The 20,749-nt window shown below is 36.7% G+C and overlaps 1 protein-coding gene across 2 annotated transcripts in view; it reads right to left on the bottom strand.

Moving 5' to 3' along the window:
- Positions 1-18,430: 18,430 nt before the first annotated feature.
- Positions 18,431-20,749, bottom strand: part of LOC126721677 (protein PHLOEM PROTEIN 2-LIKE A1-like) — a 111,629-nt gene continuing 109,310 nt past the window's right edge. For both annotated transcript variants that reach the window (XM_050424733.1, XM_050424732.1), the window contains exons 3-4: positions 18,904-18,966; positions 18,431-18,800 (exon numbers count right to left, since the gene is read on the bottom strand). In XM_050424733.1, the coding sequence (XP_050280690.1) occupies positions 18,431-18,800; positions 18,904-18,966 (433 nt within the window). The remainder of the gene's footprint in view (positions 18,801-18,903; positions 18,967-20,749) is intronic.

The raw sequence follows: 20,749 nt of genomic DNA, 5'->3' as shown, positions 1-20,749 counted from the left end.
TCAATCACGCTATATAATTAGGTTAGCATTAATTCAGTCTTCAATCTAGAATATTTCCTCGCAATAAAAGTCAACAAACACTGTTGAAAGCTTCAAACAAGTTCACTCGAAGTAATCTTCTTTCTGAGACTTGTCTAGTTGATAGTTATGGTCTAGCCATTATTTTGTAAATACACAACAACAACAAAGCCTTAGTCCCAAAAATTTGGAGTTGGCTATGAATCCTAAACAGATTAGATTGGATTGGCCACATGAATTCTTTTCCTCCATTTTATTCTATTTGAAGTCATGCTCTTTGTTACTTTCCTAATTGACATGTCTTTTTTTATTACTTCTACTAATGTTATTTTTGGCCTTCCTCTGCCTTTTTTCATTCCCTCAACTGGATCAACTCACTCTTACTTACCAAATCATTACTCGCTCTCCTCTAAACATGACCAAACCATCTCAAGCGAAGCCTCATCTTTTTATCAATAAGGGCTACCAATATATTGAATCGAATCCTATCTTTCCGTGTATTCCTGCTTATCCATCTTAACATTCTCATATCCTCATTGTGAATATTTTTCTTCAAAATAAATCAGCATATCAGGCCAATGTAGAAGTCATGATTCATCCTTCATACCACTAAAGGAATCAGCATATTATCTAATTGGGAGTCCAGTAGGTGGCTGTTTTGGCCTTTTTTATATTCTTTAAGTCGTTTGGATTGGATTTAAAGACAAGGTCTAGCGTACAGGCATTTTTGCTTACCCATGGAACAAGTTTTAGAAATTCGCAAAAGAGGATTATTCATACAAAAAAAAATCTTTCTTTCTATGTAGCTGTCCTCTCTCTCCTTCCCTGCAATTTATTGATGTTCAACTTGATCATAAAGCTTGAATATTCTGAACCTTCTAACTATATCAGATTATGTTAACTGGTGTCAAATCTATTAGGGCCCGTTTAGCACTGTGTTTAAATAACAGTTTTCAATTTTTTTGGAAATACGTATGAGTGAAAAAGTGTGTAAAAATACGTGTAATGTTATTTAAAAACTAAAAATATGTGTTTAAACTCATGTACCAAACAGAGAGAATTTTGTTTTTGTTTTGAAAGAGAAAAAAAGAAAAAAAAAAGATCCTACACTTTTTTGGTCTATCTTTTTATCAGCATTATGCCACAATGTAAATGATGGTATTATTAAAAAATCTTGTGAGTATTGGTCCCTTTCCCAGTGACTTGTAATGAATGATATGTACACTAGTCACTAGATATCTAAAATGATTGTGAACTGCAGCAGTTCAAGTATATTACAAAATATAGCCATATCATTTAAGTAGGTATCAATGTGCCTTTCAATATTAGATGAAGTTAAACATGAATCATGATGGATTGGAACAAAATGTAGAATCCACTGATTTGGTAGAGATTCTCAGTTATACAAGACAATCACTTAGTTATCACTTATCAGTACTCTGAAAAAAACTTTGACTAGCCCATACAAACAGTTTCTAATTACCAAAAGAAATAGTATACACATCATTATGAATTTTAGTTGCCAGTTGTGAAACAACTGAAGTTTTCCATGCTTGCAAACATGGCTTCATCTGTAGCACTAGAGATAGCATGAGAATTCATATAAAATGAATTAATATTATGATACAGCAGCTGTGTGACACAATCCATCCCCACATACATTGGCGTCTTTCAATTTGCCTCGGTAGTTGTGTGGAAAAAAAGGGGTGCTGCTGTCAGAAATTTTCAATAGAAAATTGATGCAGCAAATGGCAGGTATGTTGCTTGGAAAACATGGGTAGGGCTGTCCACGGGTCGGGCTGGGTCGGTTTTGGACCCAATCTGGACTCGACCCGCCGACGTCGGGTGGAGGGCGAAGGAACCTGAAACCGACCGCTAGAAAAATCGGTCGAGTCGGTTTTGGGTGAGGATGAGCATTGGTCGGGCCGGGTGGGTCGCCGGAATTAAGAAAGCATCGAAATTTGAAAAAAAAAGCGTCGCCGAAATCTGGGAAAACTCACCGGAATCTGGAAAAGTTTGTCGGATTTTGGAAATATTCGCCGGATTTTGCATTTTTTTCGTTGAAAATTGTTGGGATTTGGCTGGATCTCCTCGAATCTAAGCTTGATATCACCAGATCTCCTCGAATCTAAGCTCGATCTTACCAAATACTGTCGAGTTCTCGCCAGATCTCCTTAAATCTAAGCTTGATCTTGCTGGAGTTGGTCAGATTTGTATATAACATCGGTCGGGTCAAGTGGCTCGGGTTTTGGAGAAGTAAACCTGCCACTTGACTTGCCGGCGTCGGGTCTTGGGCCCAGAAACCTGTAACTGACCCACAGGAGCGTTGGTTCGGGCTGAAATCGGGTGAAGATCGGCGGTTTGGTCGGTCCGGCGGGTGTGGGTTGGGTCTGGACACCCCTAAACATGGGATTTGATTTGCCAGCCTAAGAAAAATGGGGGACTGGCTATTAAAGATTTATGGAAGAAAAAATTAAGATTATGCTTTTGAGAATTGTCAATGGAAGTACTGCCAATACAGAATAAGGAGGAGTTTATGGAGTTAAGAGGATGTACATTGTTTACATAGTACGTATGAAGAAACAAGCTTGCAGCTTTTTAAGAAATGTGATTTTGCTAGAACTGCAGGGTTTTTCTCTAACTGGGGTTTTCAAATGGGTGAAATCAATGTGACCTCAAGTGCTGATTTGGTGAAATTCAAAGTTGCTCCTCCTGCTGAAAAACTAAATGGCAGAGTGACTGTAAGAGGAATTCTCACTATTTGCAACTCCCTAAGGAATCTTGACCATATTTAGACATTAAGGAATCTTTCTTAGTCTAAACTATTGGATCTATCTCTTTTGGAACTCCCTACCAAGGTACTGCAGTACATTTGAGAATTTGTCTCAGTCAATAGAAGAACAAAAGCAAGCACTTATACAATTTATGCCCTGAAATCCAATTTATTGGCATATCATAAATAATTAAATTGTTTAATTATATGAGACTATTTGTAAATGAACTAATGAGACATTATCATAATCCTTGAGATGCATTGTATGTGATTTATGTGATTTAGTTACAGAAGATATTAATCACAAGTTCCTTGTAAACTTAAAACATAGTTTGTAGTCGGTGATGAAATTGAGCATTTCATCTGCGAAGACTATAACACATCAACTAAGATGGTTTGTCTTGATCATGGAAGTGGAAACTTCTAGTTGATGTGTTGATATATCTTAAGTGTTAAGACATATTGAACTGGACCGCTGTGAAATTAATTATTCAATTAACAACTGTCATCTGAATGATTAATCTCACGACTTCTAATTTCATAGATTCTTAACCTGAGATGATAGTGAACCTGATTATGAATGTAGGGAATTAACTCGAATTCCCAACTTGTGAGAAACAAAAAATAGAGAAAACACATGACAAAGAAAAACAATCACACACACACAAGACAATATTTACGTGGTTCGGCAATTTGCCTACGTCCACGGAGTTGTAGGGATTTCACTATTATCAGGGGAAAAAAAAAATACAAAGTGCGGCTACAGTGTTTTCAGTCTCTCATTCAAAAACGCGACGACAACACAACAAAAAACCCTAATCACAAAATTGCGTTTTCTACACAAAACGGGCCAAATTTTTTTTCCTGAGGGCAACATTATTCGGGTCAAGTCGGGTCGTCAAACCGGATAAAAAAAACTAGGCTCCACAAAACCCAACAAATCTCCCACTTGGAGACTAGTTCAATCACCAACATCAACCGCAATCCTCCAAAACACAATCCTTCATCCCTGCAACTCATCCTCTTGTCCTCAAGCTAGAAGACCAACTGAAGCTGCACACAGCTTCAGCTTCTCAATAGTGACACCCTTAGTCAACATGTTTGCCGGGTTCTTAGATCCATAAATCTTCTCTAGTATTACCAGCTTATCTTCAACAAGGCAACAAATAAAGTGGTATTTTATCTGTATATGCTTCGACTTTGAATGAAAAGCCGAAATTTTTGGCAAGAAAGATTGCACTCTGACTGTCACTGTGTAGAATGCTCATCTCCTGCTTCTTACCCAATTCATCTAAGAAATCATGTAGCCAAATCACCTCCTTTCCAACTTTAGTTGCTGCAACATACTCAACTTTTGTAGTAGACAAAGTAACAATCTTTTGTAAATTTGAAGCCCATGATATAGTTGTACCAACCAAAGTAAAAAAAAACCCAGTAGTACTCTTTCTACTATCAATATCACCAACAAAATCAGCATTTACATAACCCTACAGTTTCAAACTTGCACCTATGAAGCAAAGAAATGTATCTGATGAACCCTTTAGATATCTCAGAATCTACTTGACTGCCTCCCAATGCTGCTTTCTAGGCCTACTCATGAATCTGCTTACAACTCCCACTGCATGTGCAATGTCTGGCCTTGTACACACCATAGCATACATCAAGCTACCAATAGCTGAGGCATAGGGCACCTTGCTCATATGGTCTATTTCTTCTTTTGTCTTCGGTGATTGTTCTTTGCTTAGTTTGAAATGACTACCCAAGGGTGTGCTCATTGGTTTAGCTTCATTCATATTGAACCTGCTGAGAACTTTCTTCACATACTCTGATTGTGAAAGCTTCAATGTACCATTAGTCTTGTCTCTAATGATTCTCATACTAAGGATTTGCTTTACAGCTCCCAAATCCTTCATTGCAAACTGTTTGGACAATTGCTTCTTTAGATTATTAATCTCCTCAATATTAGACCCTGCAATAAGCATATCATCCACATACAATAGTAATATAATGTAAGAATTGTCAAAAGACTTAACATAGCAACAGTAATCAACTTTACATCTCTTGAACCCAATTCTAGACATAAAACTGTCAAATTTCTTGTACCACTGTCTAGGAGCTTGTTTTAGGCCATACAAGTTCTTTCTCAGTTTGTAGACTAGATTCTCTTGTCCCTGAACAATGAACCCTTCTGGCTAAATTATGTAAAAGTTTTCCTCCAAGTCACCATGAAGGAATGCCGTCTTCACATCTAACTGCTCAAGATGTAAATTATCTGCAGTCACCATTCCCAGTACCAGTCTAATTGTTGACATCTTCACAACTGGAAAAAATATCTCTGTGTAGTCAATGCCCTCCTTCTGCTGGAACCCTTTAACAACTAATCTGGCCTTGTAACACTTGCTATCATCATGCTCATTCTTTATTCTGTATACCCACTTGTTATGCAAAGCCTTCTTTCCTACTGGAAATTCAGTTAGTTCCTATGTTTGATTCCCCAACAAGGAATCCATTTAATCCTTCATGGCTAACTCCCACTTGCTTGAATTCTCATCTTGCAAGGCTTCATCATAACACTCTGGCTCATTACCATCAGTCAACAAGAAATAATTTAGAGCGGGTGAATAACGCTGTGGAGGTCTAATGTTCTTGGAAGATCTGCGGACTTCAGCTACAGGTGTACTTTGATCTACTTGTGAATTTACATTCTGCTTATCTTCTTCGCCCCTTTTTTGGACAGTACTTTCAACAATTCATCTAAGTTGTTTACAAAGTAACAGTTCATTATGACTTTGTTCATTATGGATATTTCATGAAGGGGTCAAATGATATCATTAGAGTCTTGGGATATAATTTATTAATAAGGCCTAGAGTGCAATTTTATTTATATAGTGGTATTAAATATAATTAATAGTAACTTTGGACTTATCAAGAGTTGACAAATAAGCCTAAGACCTATTGGAGCTAGAGTCTTATTTGTTGCCTTTGGTTCCATCTTAAGCCACAAACTAAAGCCTAATTGGGCAGGCCCAAAAAGCTAACCCAATTAGATAATCAATTTTTATTTTATAACAGTTATTAAATAAAGTAACTACCAAGGTAGTTAGAATGTACGTATGATGAAAAAAAAAACAGTTTTTCTCTACAATGAGAAGAAGAAGAACTTTCTTTGAGAATCAACGTGCATAAAGACTGATTGAGAGACCACTCTTCTCGGGCACCATGTGGAATTGAGATGTTGATTATAGGTATTCTCAAGTCTTGTTTTTGAATTTTACTGCATCAAGGTACGCTTTTTATTCTTTGTTCTAAAATTCAAGGTTACCTGTTATCTCTCATGAATGAAGTAGATCCGTGTTTGTTGCTTCTGCTGCGTATTTTGTATGAGATACAAAACTAGTTTTTCCAACACTATCTCTTCTGAAACTCCCTGCCAAGGTACTGCAGTACATTTGAGAATTTGTCTCGCTCAATAGAAGAACGAAAGCAAGCACTTATACAAAGCAACCCATGAAGTGGCAGAAACCCTCTTGTAAATACATTCAAAATAAATTGTGGTTCAGCTCTGACAGCAGAAAATTCCTACTTGCAGGACTGTCGTCGCAGAAGCACAAACAGTAAGATGAAGTGTAATGTTTGACATGGGAGTAAAAAGCAACTAATTGTGGAAAACAGATTTGAAGATATGCATTGATGCTTTGAACGAAAAGGTGTATTTATGTTATTTCTTTTGTTCAATTTCCTCCAGTAGTGTCATCTATATAGAAAAAGATGGCCTATTGTGAAAGCAAATATTAATATTAAATCTCTTGGGTCGTAAAAGGCACTGAACCTTCAAACCTTAAGTTTCTACACTAGGAAGATGGTGGCCTTAAGCCTCCTCATAAACGTCATTTAAAATATGGATACAACCCAAATTTTTTCAAAATGACAAGAACTCAGCGAAGGCATTAGTTAAGGCAATAGGCTACTAAGCAGCAGCAGGGAATGGAAGGAGGTTTAGACACTAATCCAAAAAACCCTAATTCAAATTTTCTGCTTCTGTTTCTTTGTTTTTTTTACTTAATATTGTTGGGATAAATCCTCGTCTATTTGTGAATTAAATAAAATACAACCCAAGCAACAAAGAAATAGAAATCTATGGAAGCGATAAAAAAATCAACCAATAAGAACACCAAGAAATTACGTGGAAAACCCTCTAGTGTAGAGGGAAAAACCACGGGGCAAATCCGATCAATCTACTATAATAAAATAAAGATTACAACACTTAAAGTTATATCCAAAACTTGAATTCACAATAAATTGGGAAAATATAATAATACCTCTAGGACAAATACAACCTCACCATAAAACCTAATAGCAAGATCTTCCACTCTAAATACTTCATAATCCTACATTAAATGATACGTCTTAGTTTTTAGATATATATAGATTCATAATCCTACATCTTACATGATATTATACTCTAAATGCAAGTTTTTTAATGCAAAAAATCACCAAACCGATTAAAGCCAGATTGAAAGCATAAGAAAGGAATATCAATAAAAAATTTCTGCTCAAATCATATGTTCTAGCAAACAACAAGAGGATGGTGAATTAGGAAATGGGGCATTAATGCTTTATACTTCCAGTTGGCAGGAAACACACATTACACACAGACCAATTCCATTTTTCGGGGAGTTTGCAGCAAGTCACTTACAATTGTCACTGTAATATGCATCTTATTAATCATTTCTAGATAAAGGGTGAGTAGTGATTCATAAATAATGTTACCAAGGTAAATCAACACTAAACTAAGAAAAATTTGCACCAAAGAGACTTTGCTTTGCAAATGGGACAATGCTAGAACTTCATTTGTTCATGGTTTGAGATACAAAACCCCGGGTGCATGTTCTAGTTGGTACCATGAAGCTTCATGATTTGCTTATTTTGACGGATGAGCTGGGGCCCTGTGGCTTGGACAGTAATTCCAGATGCCTATTTCCTCTATAGTCTTAGGGTGTTACGGAATTTCAAGATCCCATGCAATTTCTCACAAAAACTTCGTTTGCATTTGGGAATGGTTGTAATTCCAAATACTCTGCAAGAAACTGAAGGTGACAGAGACAATACCAACCACTTAGCATATCAGTTTTCTCTAACCTATTTGAAGGCTAACTGCAAAAGAACTTTCTCATTCAATCCAATCTTTTGAATTCCATTAAAATGTCTTGCTATTTATGCACAGTAAAATGCCTAAAGCATACCTGCTCCGTACCTCCAACATATTTAATTAGTTAGCATTACCATTAGCTTGTACAACAAATAAACAAAATCTCGATTACAACTCTCCCCAATGCACAAAGACACAGGCCGTGCATAGAAAGGTTCTTTTGCCAAAATCTCATTAGTATTTCATTGAGTCTAAAGAGTTTGCATATACTCACCTCCATCCTCCATACGCAAACAGAAAAGCATATTGTTCATTTGATGATCGAAACATGCACATTAACGCTAATGGAACTTGTATTTGTTTGGAATCAGGTTAGTTTTTGAAAGTTTAATTAGTGTATAAAACATCTTAAACGTTTAGACCCCCAATTTCTAAATTATCAATTCAAGCTTATTATCAAACAATTAATGTGCGGAATATGAACATAAGCATAATACAGAATTGATAAACAATCTAAACCAAATAAAATCACATTCACAGCAGAAATTAAATGGCAAAGATTAAGGGAAGAGAGATGCAAACACAAAGACAACATACGATGTGTTATCAAAGAGGAAACCGAAACCCTCGGCGTAAAACCTCTTCGCCACCCTTCAAGCGGTAAATAATCCACTAAAGAATGTAGTTGGGATACATGAACAGCAGAAGACCCTCCAAGCCTAATCTAACCAGTGTACCTAACCCCCCCAAGCTCCTACTCCAACGAGGTTACGCTGAACCTATTTCTTCTTTAGCTTACTGGATTTCGCTATAAACCATAGCATCAACAAATATGAAATTGGTCCCTTCCTAACTGTTTCCCAAACACCAAATGGCCTTCTCACAGATGTGGGTATGGTGAGAAAATGTTTTGGTAATGAACCTTTCAAGGATGTAACAATGGAGAGGGTGAGAATAGAGGAATTTGAAGAGTCTCTTTGTGAAGATTGTGGATGAGTCAATCTTGTTTTTTTCTAGGGTTTCTCTCTCAAAATTATTTCTGAAAGCTCTTTACATTTCGTGGGTATAAGGGATATATATACTAGGGTGAGAGTGGAATGCGAAGAGTCAGTTTTTCAAAACAGAGCTGGCTGGCAGCTTGGCCGCGCGACTTGACTGAGCCGTGAGTTCAAGCCGCGAGGTAACTGAATGGCTAGTCTGTACTTTTTGTCCTGTAATGCTCCAGCTGACATGACACTTCAACTTCTGGCATGCTTGGCACGTGTGCAACTTCTGGCGACTTGCAAGGCGTGAGCCACCCGCGAGATCCAGTCGCGAGTCCCTGCTTCTTTGCATAATCTTGAGCATTTCTTCACACTTTCTCACACACTATTCTTACATGATTCACACCTAAATACAGGGTTACTAATTGCTAAAATACAAGTAAATTTGGCACGGAATAAAGCCAACAAGATGGTTGATAAAATTCAACCTTACAATCTCCCCCTTTGGCTATTCTGTGACAAAACCCTAAAACAAACTCTAGACTTAACATGTGAGTTAGGAACAGTTGAACAAAACTTACTCACACCTAACTCTAGAATCTGAGTAGCTCTTGAAACATATGAACAAGTATCTCTTGAAACACAACAACACAATATGATCATTGTATGTAGAAAAACTTGTAATGCATATGAGGCAAGCACAATACAATCAAGCAAAATGGAATTAAGTAATAAACCATGGCTTGACCATACAAGCAATCACTATAAAATAGTGACCATAATGCTCATTCACACTTGGAATGAACATCCAAACATACAAGCTAATAAGCTCAATGCAAATAATTTGCATGTCCAACACTCAACCAATGCACAATACATGAAGTATATGCATCTAGGAACAAAATCCTACTAGGGCACAAGAGTGAGAGTACTTAAAAAAAATGCATAACATTTAGCTAGAAGTACTAGGCTACAAAGCATAAAGGCTGCATAAGCATGGTACAAACCATAAAAGCCTACAAACCACAAGGAAACAAAACCCTAAAAGCTTACAAAAGTAACATGGGTACAAATCTAAAAACATGTTAAATAGCGAAGCATAATCATGAACTACGAACAAAGCAAAAACATAGTTAATATAACACAAAACTCTTTCGCTCTTTCTCCCCCTATCATATCACTCCCCCTATCATGAATCATAGGAGTTATGATGAACTTGGAACATTTATACTTGTAACTTGAAACACTTGCATAAAACACATTAGACCCTCATGGTATAGCAAGTAATAAAAGGACAAGTATAATGAATTTCTCCCCCTACAAATGTGCACAAGAAATAGAATTTTTCCCCTTACAAATGTGCACAAGAAATAGTTTACTCTCCCCCTTTTTGACACGAATAGACAAAGGGGTCAATGAGAAAAGAGGGCAAGAGATGAAGGTATGAACAGTGATAAGGATGCATGAGGGAAAAATGAAAAGTGTTTGAAAATGACCTTGAAAATAACCCTCAATATGCAAAACACGCGATTTTCGCGACTGAGGCAAGTCGCCAAAACAAGCCGCGAGAAACCTAGAAACCAAAAATTTGAAAATTTTTCTAAGTGTTTTTCTCAACTGGAAAGTCTACCTGTGAGAGAGTCGCGAGGTGAGCTGCGAAAATCTCTGTGTACCCCTCACGACTGGACCTTCCACTTGTGAACAAGTCACCATACTAAATCGCGAGAAACATAAAAACCTAAATTTTGAAAAATATTCTAAGTATTTTTCACGACTGGGACATTGACCCGCTAGTGAGTCGCTAAAAATCTTTGTGTGGGCTTGTGACTGGGGCATGCGATTGGACCACCCCGTGACTGAGTCGCCAGAACATGGCAACACTGTTTTTGAAGATTTTGACAATTTTTGCAAAAACAAAAATACTTTCCAAAAACAACTAAAACACACAAAAATCTTTTTGTGTTTGATTAACAAGAATTGAGCATGTGAAAACACATTTAGTCAAGTATAATCACACAAATGAATATGACATTCATTAAATATAGACTTATGTGATGTGTGTGGATATCATCAATGAGATAGTCCTTAGTCTAATGTGAAGTTTCAATGATCAATTCAACCAAGACATATACAATTAGCACTAGATAATGTGATTCATCTCAATTATAGAAATATGCATATATGACCTCCCACAAAACTTGATAACATAATTTTGAAACTTTTCATTTGGCTCAATATACATCATATCATTTGATCTTTTTGAATCAATACATCTCATTGTGAGATCGAGCCTGAAATTTTTGATATTTCAATTTGATGAGTTAGCCTTTGGCTCTTTTGGCATCATATAATTTTCATAAATGTCGCTTTCCCTTTTTCCTAGTCAAATACTAGTATGTGCGACAGATTTTTGCAGCTCAATATCTCTTTTCATTTGGAGATTTACATTTGATGAGTTCTTTTAGCAAAAACAGAAAAAAATAAAAGAGTGGGAAGATATATAGGCACAAGTCTATGCATGTCTCAAGATCAACAAAATCATTCACTAGTCATTCATGACAAGGTTGAAGATCTATTTACAACAGTCACATAGATTTTAAAATTTCTCCCACAATGATATGAGTGCATAGGAAACAAGTTATGCTCGTAGATGCACAAAGCCATTTGCACAAAGGTACAAGGTAAAACATATTTTAAGACAAACCTCAACAATGTCGATCAAACTTTTTGGATTTTCTACTTTTTATGTGGTTTTTGGATTTTTGACATACAAGAAGGAAAAGATTGATCAAAAGCAACAATGTAAAAACATTTTAAATGAAAGAATCCAAAAACAAACAAATAATTTTCAATTCACATAATCAATAAGCAAACCACCAAGCATAATCACAAAACATAGGAAATATTAATGCATGGACATGTTGTAATGCTTATGCATGAGTACCCTTCTTCACCCACACGTCACGTGTGTTTGGGGTGATATCCCTATAGGATTGGATATGAGAGTTAGGACTTTCAAACTTTCTAGTGAAACTTTCCAAGCAGTTGGTGAATGCACCAATCATCTTCATCACATCCATCATTTCGAGATCACCATTTCGATCTCTTGATGGCTCAACAGCCCAAGTCCTATTGTCATTTCTCGGTCCTCTTGACCTTTGATCACTTGCATTCCTCAATGTTCTCAGCTTAGGACAATTGGGTCGGGTGTGTCCTTGAAGTCCATAGTGATGGCAAACATGGTTCGTTCTAGGACCTCTTTGTGATCTTGGAAGAGATGTCCCTCTGGCTTCAGACCTAACCATAGATTGGTTCCGGGGCTTATTCAACACCCTTTGGTTAGCCACAATCTTCTTCTTTTCAACCTTTGCCTTCTCCACAGTAGGGGCAACTACAACCGGTTCTTTGACCTTCACAAACTTCACTTCTTTGAAGATATTCACAACTGAACTACTTTCTCCAGTATATCCCAATCTGGTTCTATCGGAGAATGATTTTTGTTGGAAAAGGACTTCATCAAGCTTCTTAGTGGAGACCCTTTTTATCTTGACATTTGCTTGAACCACTTCAAGCTCAAGAAATTTGACCTTTGTGTAAGCTTCAATCAGCTCACAATTCAGCGTCTCTATCTCACCCTTGGCCTCCTTATAACACACTAGAAGACTTATAGTCCTCCTCTGCCTTCTTCATCTTCTTCACGGCTGCCATGGCCACCCTTGCATACTCTCCCAACTTCTCAAGGAGTGAGTTGTAGTTCTCTTGAAGACTGATTGTGCTTCCATCTTCTTCAGCATCTGATTCTTCAACAACTCCCATTGATTCTTCATCATTATGCTTCCCAAGCTCTTGCACAAGTAAATTCAAGTCCTTCGAAGACTCAACATGAATAATGGTCATGAGTGCAGAGTAGTTTCCCTTTCTAAGACAGAGACCTTCATCTAAAGATCCAATGATGTTACTCCCAGATGGTTTTTGATCACTCTTGATGATGGCTTCTTTGAGGTAGACACTTCATCATTCCAAGAGATGGGAGAATGAACTTCCGGAGGAGTGAGAGGACTTGATGTCCTAAAGATTGATCTTATTTCCATTTTTGAGTTTACAGGAGTTGATTCCTTTTCTGGTGTAGGTTCTTTAACTTCAATATCTTGGGCTTCGCCCTCAGTTGTGAGTTCTTTAGAGCTTGGCCCTTCTTCATCATCAACCATCTCTACCTTTGTTATAGCATCATCAACTTCCACATTGATGGACTCCATTACCATCTTTGTTCTCTTGTTAAATACTCTATATGCCCGGCTATTAGTAGAATACCCAAGGAAAATGCCTTCATCACTTTTCCCATCAAACTTCCCAAGGTTCTCACAATCATTGAGAATGTAATACTTGCTTCCGAATACTCGGAAGTACTTCACTTTTGGCTTCTTTTCATTCCAAATTTCATATGCGGTCTTCTTTGTTCTAGCTCGAAAATATATTCTATTGCCAATGTGACATAAGGTGTTCACAGCTTCTCCCCAAAACTTTTGAGGAATTTGCTTGTTGAATAGCATAACTCTCGCCATTTCTTGGATCACCCGATTTTTCCTCTCAACCACCCCATTTTGATGAGGAGTTTTGGAAGCTGGAAATTCCTTTTTGATTCCATTCTTCTCACAAAACGACTCAAATCTTGCATTCTCAAACTCCTTGCCATCATCACTCCTTATCTTGACAATAGGAACCCCTTTCTCGTTTTGTAGTCTCTTGCAAAGAATTTTCAATTTCTCACACGCTTCTGATTTTTCTCTAAGAAATTCTACCCAAGTGTATCTTGAGAAATCATCAACAATGATAATGTACCTTTTTCCTCCTAGACTTTCAGTTCTTGTGGGCCCCATTAGATCAACATGAAGAAGCTCTAAGCATCGTGAAGTGGTGATCACATTCACCTTGTGGTGACTTGCCTTTGTTTGCTTCCTCATTAGTCATGCACCACAAAAAGTCTTCTCCACCTTTCCAAATTTTAGAAGTCCCTCAACAGCTTCAAATTTGGATACTTTAACCACTTGTTTGAAGTTTGCATGTCCGAATCTTTGATGCCAAAGTTCCAACATGTTAACACGAGCAATTCTGCAGGAAATTGGTGTCGTAGGAACCACTCTGTAGCAATTGTTGGTAGTCCTCTTTCCTTCCAAGACTTGAATCCCTTCTTCATCAATGATTATGCACCCTTTCTTTGAGAATTGAACAAGGAAATCCTCATCACATATTTGAGTGATGTTTAAAAGATTTGCTTTCAACCCTTTGATGTATAAGACATCCTTCAATAGAGGTAATCTAGGTATCTCAATAGTCCCTTTGCCAAGAACTTGAGCATGACTCCCATTGCCAAATGTTACATAGTCACCAACCTTTTCTTTGAGTGACTTAAACATTGACTTATCGCCTGTCATATGACGAGAACAGCTGCTATCAAGATACCATAAACATGAATTAAATACCTTCAAAGAGGTGTGCACAAATAGGCAAGCATGGGACAAGCACTCTTGACCTTCAAACAGAAACTTATCTTCATTTTCCATGCTCTTGCTAGATTGAATTTTCTTTTTCAAAATATAAACCTTATCACACAATATTCTATTTCTTCTTTTATACTTCTTAACCAACGAGTTAGACTCATATAGACTATTGTGTAAAATGTGATTCTTATTTTCAAAATATTTCAGCATGTGAACAAACATTCTAGCATGTTTATTTGTTTTAATAACTCTAGGAGTTCATTGTTAGGGCACCCTTCAAACATACTCATACAGTCATTATCACAAACATTTAAACCACAATACAACATAGCCTTTTCCATAGCTTCATCCATAACTAAGGTGTCTAGGATCGCACTTAGGTAATTAAACCTCAACAAGTGCACCCGCTCTGATACCAATTGAAAGTTCAATTAGTGTATAAAACAACTTGAACGTTTATACCCCCAATTTCCAAATTATCAATTTAAGCTTATTATTAAACAATTAATGTACATAATATGAATATAAGCATAATACAGAATTGATAAACAATCTAAACCAAATAAAATCACATTCACAGCAGAAATTAAATGGCAAAGATTAAGGGAAGAGAGATGCAAACACAAGGACAACACACGATGTGTTATTGAAGAGGAAACTGAAGCCCCTCGGCGTAAAACCTCTCCGCTGCCCTCCAAGCGGTAAATAATCCACTAAAGAATGTAGTTGGGATACATGAATAGCAGAAGATCCTCTAAACCTAATCTACCTAGTGTACCTAAGCCCTCCAAGCTCCTGCTCCAATCAGGTTACGCCGAACCTATTTCTTCTTTAGCTTATCGGATTCCGCTATAAACCATAGCATCAACCAATATGAAATTGGTCCCTTCCTAACTGCTTCCCAAACACCAAATGACCTTTTCACAGATGTAGGTATGGTGAGAAAAGGTTTTGATAATGAACCTCTCAAGGATGTAACAATGGAGAGGGTGAGAGTAGAGGAATTTGAAGAGTTTCTTTGTGAAGATTGTGGATGAGTCAATCTTGTTTTTCTCTAGGGTTTCTCTTTCAAAATTCTCTCTGGAAGCTCTCTACATTTCGTGGGTATAAGGGGTATATATACTAGGGTGAAAGTGGAATGCGAAGAGTCAGTTTTTCAAAACAGAGCTGGCTGGCGGCTTGGCCTCGCGATTTGACTAAGCTGTGAGTTCAAGCCGCGAGGTAACTAAACGGCCAGTCTATACTTTTTGTCTTGTAGTGCTCCAGCTTGCATGACGCTTCAACTTCTGGCATGTTTGGCACGTGTGCAACTTTCGGTGGCTTGCAAGCCACGAGCCACCCATGAGATCTAGTCACGAGTCCCTGCTTCTTTGCATAATCTTGAGCATTTCTTCACACTCTCTCACACACTACTCTTACATGATTCCCACCTAAATACAGGGTTACTAATTGCTAAAATACAAGCAAATTTGGCACGGAATAAAGCCAACAAGATGGTTGATAAAATTCAATCTTACAGTTTCGACCTAACCCATGGGCAGTTATTTGGGCACTAAAGAAATGTAGTCATTAGAGAGAGTTATTGTTGATGACCTTAATCCCTCTGACAAAAACTAACTTATACGTTATAAGCTAACCTAAAACAGGGAGATAGAACATCTTGTTCTCCCCTCTCTTTTCTCTATCTATCCCTTCTTTAAAAGGCTTCTTCCAAAGTTTCCATCTTGGACTCTAATATCTGATGTCATCAATGGGAATAACGATATACATGTGTGTGTGTGTGTGTGTTTAAACTCCCCTCATGTCCCAGATCACATTTCGTGAATTGAAAGGGGAAGCCTACTCATCCATCAGCTCCTCTTGTAGAACGGTTCAGTTTTGCGAAGCATCTATGAAAGTTCAAAAACGTGTACAAAACACCTTTGAACGTTTAGACCCCCAAATTACAACTTAACCCATACAAGCAATATGTCAAACAACTAGTGTGCGGAAACTTAACACATGCTATAATACGAAATTGGTTAAAGACTATCTAAGCCATAACAAAATAAAACCACAGCAGATAATAAAAAGGCAAAGATAGAGAGAAAGGAAGATGCAAACACAAAGACAACACGCGATGTGTTATCGAAGAGGAAACCGAAGTCCTCGGCGAAAAACCTCTCCGCCGCCCTCCAAGCGGTAAACAATCCACTAGAAAATACAGTTGGGATACAAGGACAGCAATAGACCCTCCAAGCCTAATCTACCAGTGCACCTAAGCCCTCCAAGCTTCTTGCTCCAACGAGGTTGCGCCGAACCTTTTTCTTTTCTAGCTTCCCGGATTCCGCTACTAGACCGTAGCATCAACCAATGAAGATTAGTTCCTTCCTAACTGCTTCCCAGAAATCCAAACAACTGTCTCACAGTGATGATGATGGTGAGAACCAAGTTTGGTATAATGCCTCTCAAGGATTTGACAATGGAGAGGAAGAGAGTAGAGGAATTTGAAGAGACTCTAAGGTATAGATTGTGGGTGAAATAATCTTGTTTTTCTTTAGGGTTTCTCTCTTAAAATTCTCTCTGGAAGCTCCTTTTCAATCGTGGGTAAAAGGGGTATTTATACTGGAGTGGGAGAGGAATGTGAAACGTCAGGTTTTACAAATCAGGGGTGGCTCGCGGCTTGACCTCGCGGCTTGACTAAGTCGCGAGATCCAGTCGCGAGTTAACCGTATGGCCAGTTGTCTTGTTTTGTCCTGTAGTGCTCCAGCTAGCATGACTGTTCATCTTCCAGCATGCTTGGCACGTGTGCTGCTTCTGGCGGCTTGCAGCCGCGAGTCACCCGCGAGTCACCCGCGAGTCCCAGCCGCGAGTCTCTGTTTTCTTGCACACTCTTGAGCAATCTTTACTCTATCTCACTCACTACCCTTACAACAAACCCACCTAAATACAGGGTTACTAAATGCTGAATTACAAGCAAATTTGGTATGGAATAAAGCCAATTAGATGGTTGAATAAATTCAACCTTACAATCTAAACATGGTTCACTTGCGATATATATAGAAACCTTATTCTAACTACCAAAAAATTCTACATAGACAGAAACTTGAACTCTAGGCATGAAACATATCCCTTTCTTCATGTAAAATCTCTTTTAGTACAGCCTACACTAATTAAAATAGGCATGAAACATGTCCCTTTCTTCATATAAAATCTCTTTTACTATACAGCCTACACTAATTAAAATACAATACAGTTGCTCCCAGTTATCTATTTAGTAACACTTCAAAATTCAAACAAACAACAAACTCGTAATGCAAACAAGACCTTTCCATAAAGTATCTCATATGTTCTCTAACTCCAAGCTGCATTAACAAAAAAATGGAAACAAATTACCATTCAACAAGAAAAATTTTAATCTTTAGGTGAATGTGATTGCAAGAAATATGCATGCATCCATTTGTGCAAGAGCTAACAATAAAATAATAATCTTCAAACTGAGCTCAAACCCCTATAAGCAATTACCAGCTGAAAAAAAAAAAACTACAGTATAAATGCAAGTTAGATACAACCAGAATTATAAAATTTAGAACCGCTTTTATCATATTTTTTTAATAGAAAGGGATCTTAAGGATCCATGATTCTTATCTGGAATAATTGTTTAAATTATTTATTGAAAATTTCATCATACAGACAGGACACTCTCGCAAACACAATTGAGATTGAACAAACAAATCATCCAATATGGCCAATATGTACCGAGACCTAAAAGAATATATAGTATGACTATATATATCATACAATAAAGTAAGTATGAGGACAGTTTTTATTAGAAGTTGATAATGATAGATAATAAATTAATTTCATAGGTGCCAATGGCCTCATATGAGAATAAATAACAACTTACGAACTCAAACATTTGTAAAAAAATAGTGTTACCTGTTATCATAAGCACACCTATGTCCTCTCCCTCCCTTCCGTTCCAAATGGACCCTTGTATTCTATGTTTATTCAAAAAAACTTCGAAGAGTCATCTCTGTTTTGGCCTAAGAATGCCACCTTTAATTATAAGACCGTTTTTCCAATGTCCTCCATGCTCAAAAAGATCAAAGCAAACCTCTCCTGATTCTCCATCCTTGGACTGGAAGTTGCCAACATTGAGCTCAAACCATTGTTTTCTAGCCTTCTCCGAGAGGCAAACTTGGCGTTCTTGAACTCTTCCATCTGGTAGAGAAAGTTTAAGTCTGATAGGGAGTTCCCAACCAGAAGCCCCCTTTGTCAACTTCACTACATACACAATTTCATATTCAACTTCTGGTGACGGATCTGACATTGTCAATTTTCCTTTCACATCCAGCCAACATACATGAGAAAGTTTGGCTACTTCAATGTTTTCATCACTGCAAGTTAAGGTACATACAATAAAATTGTGGAGAATAGTAAATACTAAATACACCCATTAAAAAAAAAAAAAAAAAAAAAAAAAAAAAAAAAAAAACTCACCCAGTTTCCTCAAAACAATCCCAAGTCCAGTGTTCACGATTACCCCAAGTGATGTAGAGTGACCTTGCATACAACATGAAGCACTTATACCCTTTTAACTTATCACCCCATTTTTTCTGCATAAAGCAAAAAGAAAAAACCAGCTCATTTTCTCTATCTCAAATTGAAGCTGTTAGATTATGACAAAGTAATTTAGTTCTCTTACATTAATTGAGTGTCTAAAGTTAAGGCATACATATATGATTTTTGTCATCCTCATGTTTAGACATATATTGATTGCAATGAGTTAAAGAGAAACAAAAAAACTGACTGACCTTCCTCTTGAATTCAAGAAATTCTTCAGACACAGCGTTCTTGTTGAGTGTTGTTGAGATCTGTTGATGCCTTCTTCTTCATGGTTTCTTTCTTCTTCTTTTTTTCTATGAAAATCAAACAAGTTTATGAACTAATAATCCCTTTTCCTCCCCTAGGCTATTTATTTATAACAAGCAAATGGAAGAAGATTCTTGTACCCTTCCTCTTAAATCATTATTTTCTACTAATTAATTACTTTATTTAGTTATTCTTCCTCTTAGATCGTTATTTTCTACTAATTAATCAAGAGGGTGTTTATATTCTATTAAAAAAAAGGGTAAATTACAAAATTGGTCTTCATCTTTTATATCATATTTTAATTTGGTCTTTATCCTTTCAATTGTGTCAATTTGGTTCTTGACCTTTTAGTGTCGTGTTAATTTAGTCTTTGTCATTATCTCTTGTATGGAAAAAACTGATGTGTCAAACAAAATAATAAAAAATTATTTTTCATACCACATCATCTGCTAATTGTACCGCCATATCAATTCAAGGAATAGAAACTAACAACTTGTTTGGATGTAAAAAAAAGGAGGGAGAGTAAAGTAGAGGGAGGGAGAGTAATTCAATTATCTTGTTTGGAAGTTTTTTAAAGAAGGAGGGGGAGGGGTTTGGAGGGTTTTCAACTACCTCTAACCCCTCATTTTTAATTCCCCCAAATTGGAGAGATTCGGAGGAAGAGTAGAGTAGATAAATTATTGACCAAATGAATTCTCCAATTTACCATTTCTAAATTAACAAAATTACAAATCAATTATATAAATATTATTTCTTTGTTTCCTAAGAAAATTTAAGGTGAATGAAAAAAAAAAAAAAAAAAAAAAAAAAAAAAAAATTTGAATCTCACTGCTTCACTAACACTGAAGCTAAGAGCCTGTTTGGGTAAGGTGTTTCCGTAACTCAATTCTCAGTTTCCATAACTCATAACTCAAAAATGGTGGGACCCATAGCAAAAAGGTTGTTTGGCCAAACGATAACTCTGTTTCCATAACTCTGTTTCCATCACTCAATTCTCTGATTTTTGAGTTATGAGTTATGGAAACTGAAAACAATAAGGGCCTGTTTGGATAAGGATTTTTCATCACTCAATTTTCATCACTCAATTTCCATCACTCATCACTCATCACTCATCACTCATAACTCATCACTCATCACTCATCACTCAATTTTTCACATCCGTTTGCCTTCATCACTCAGTTTTCATCACTCACTATTTTTCACACTATTTGGAGGGCCCACACCTGTCACGGTACAGTGTTTTTTTTTTTTTTTTTTCACTAGCAGCTTCTTTTTTTTTTTTTTTTCCCTCCTGGGTTGGCTGTTCGGTCTGGTTTTTTTTTTTTTTTTTTTCACTAAGTTTGGTGAGTCTAGGTACTAAAGAAAAAAAAAAAAAAAAAAATAAAAAAAAAAAAAAAAAAAAAAAAAAAAAAAAAAAAAAAAAGGCCAACGCCAACCCAGAAAAGAAAAAAAAAAAAAAAAAAAAAAAAAAAAA

The sequence above is a fragment of the Quercus robur genome, chromosome 4 (assembly GCF_932294415.1).
Source record: "Quercus robur chromosome 4, dhQueRobu3.1, whole genome shotgun sequence".
In the NCBI taxonomy this organism is placed as follows: domain Eukaryota; kingdom Viridiplantae; phylum Streptophyta; class Magnoliopsida; order Fagales; family Fagaceae; genus Quercus; species Quercus robur.
The sequence above is the reverse complement of the archived record's forward strand: the minus strand, read 5'-3'. Positions and strand labels throughout refer to the sequence as shown.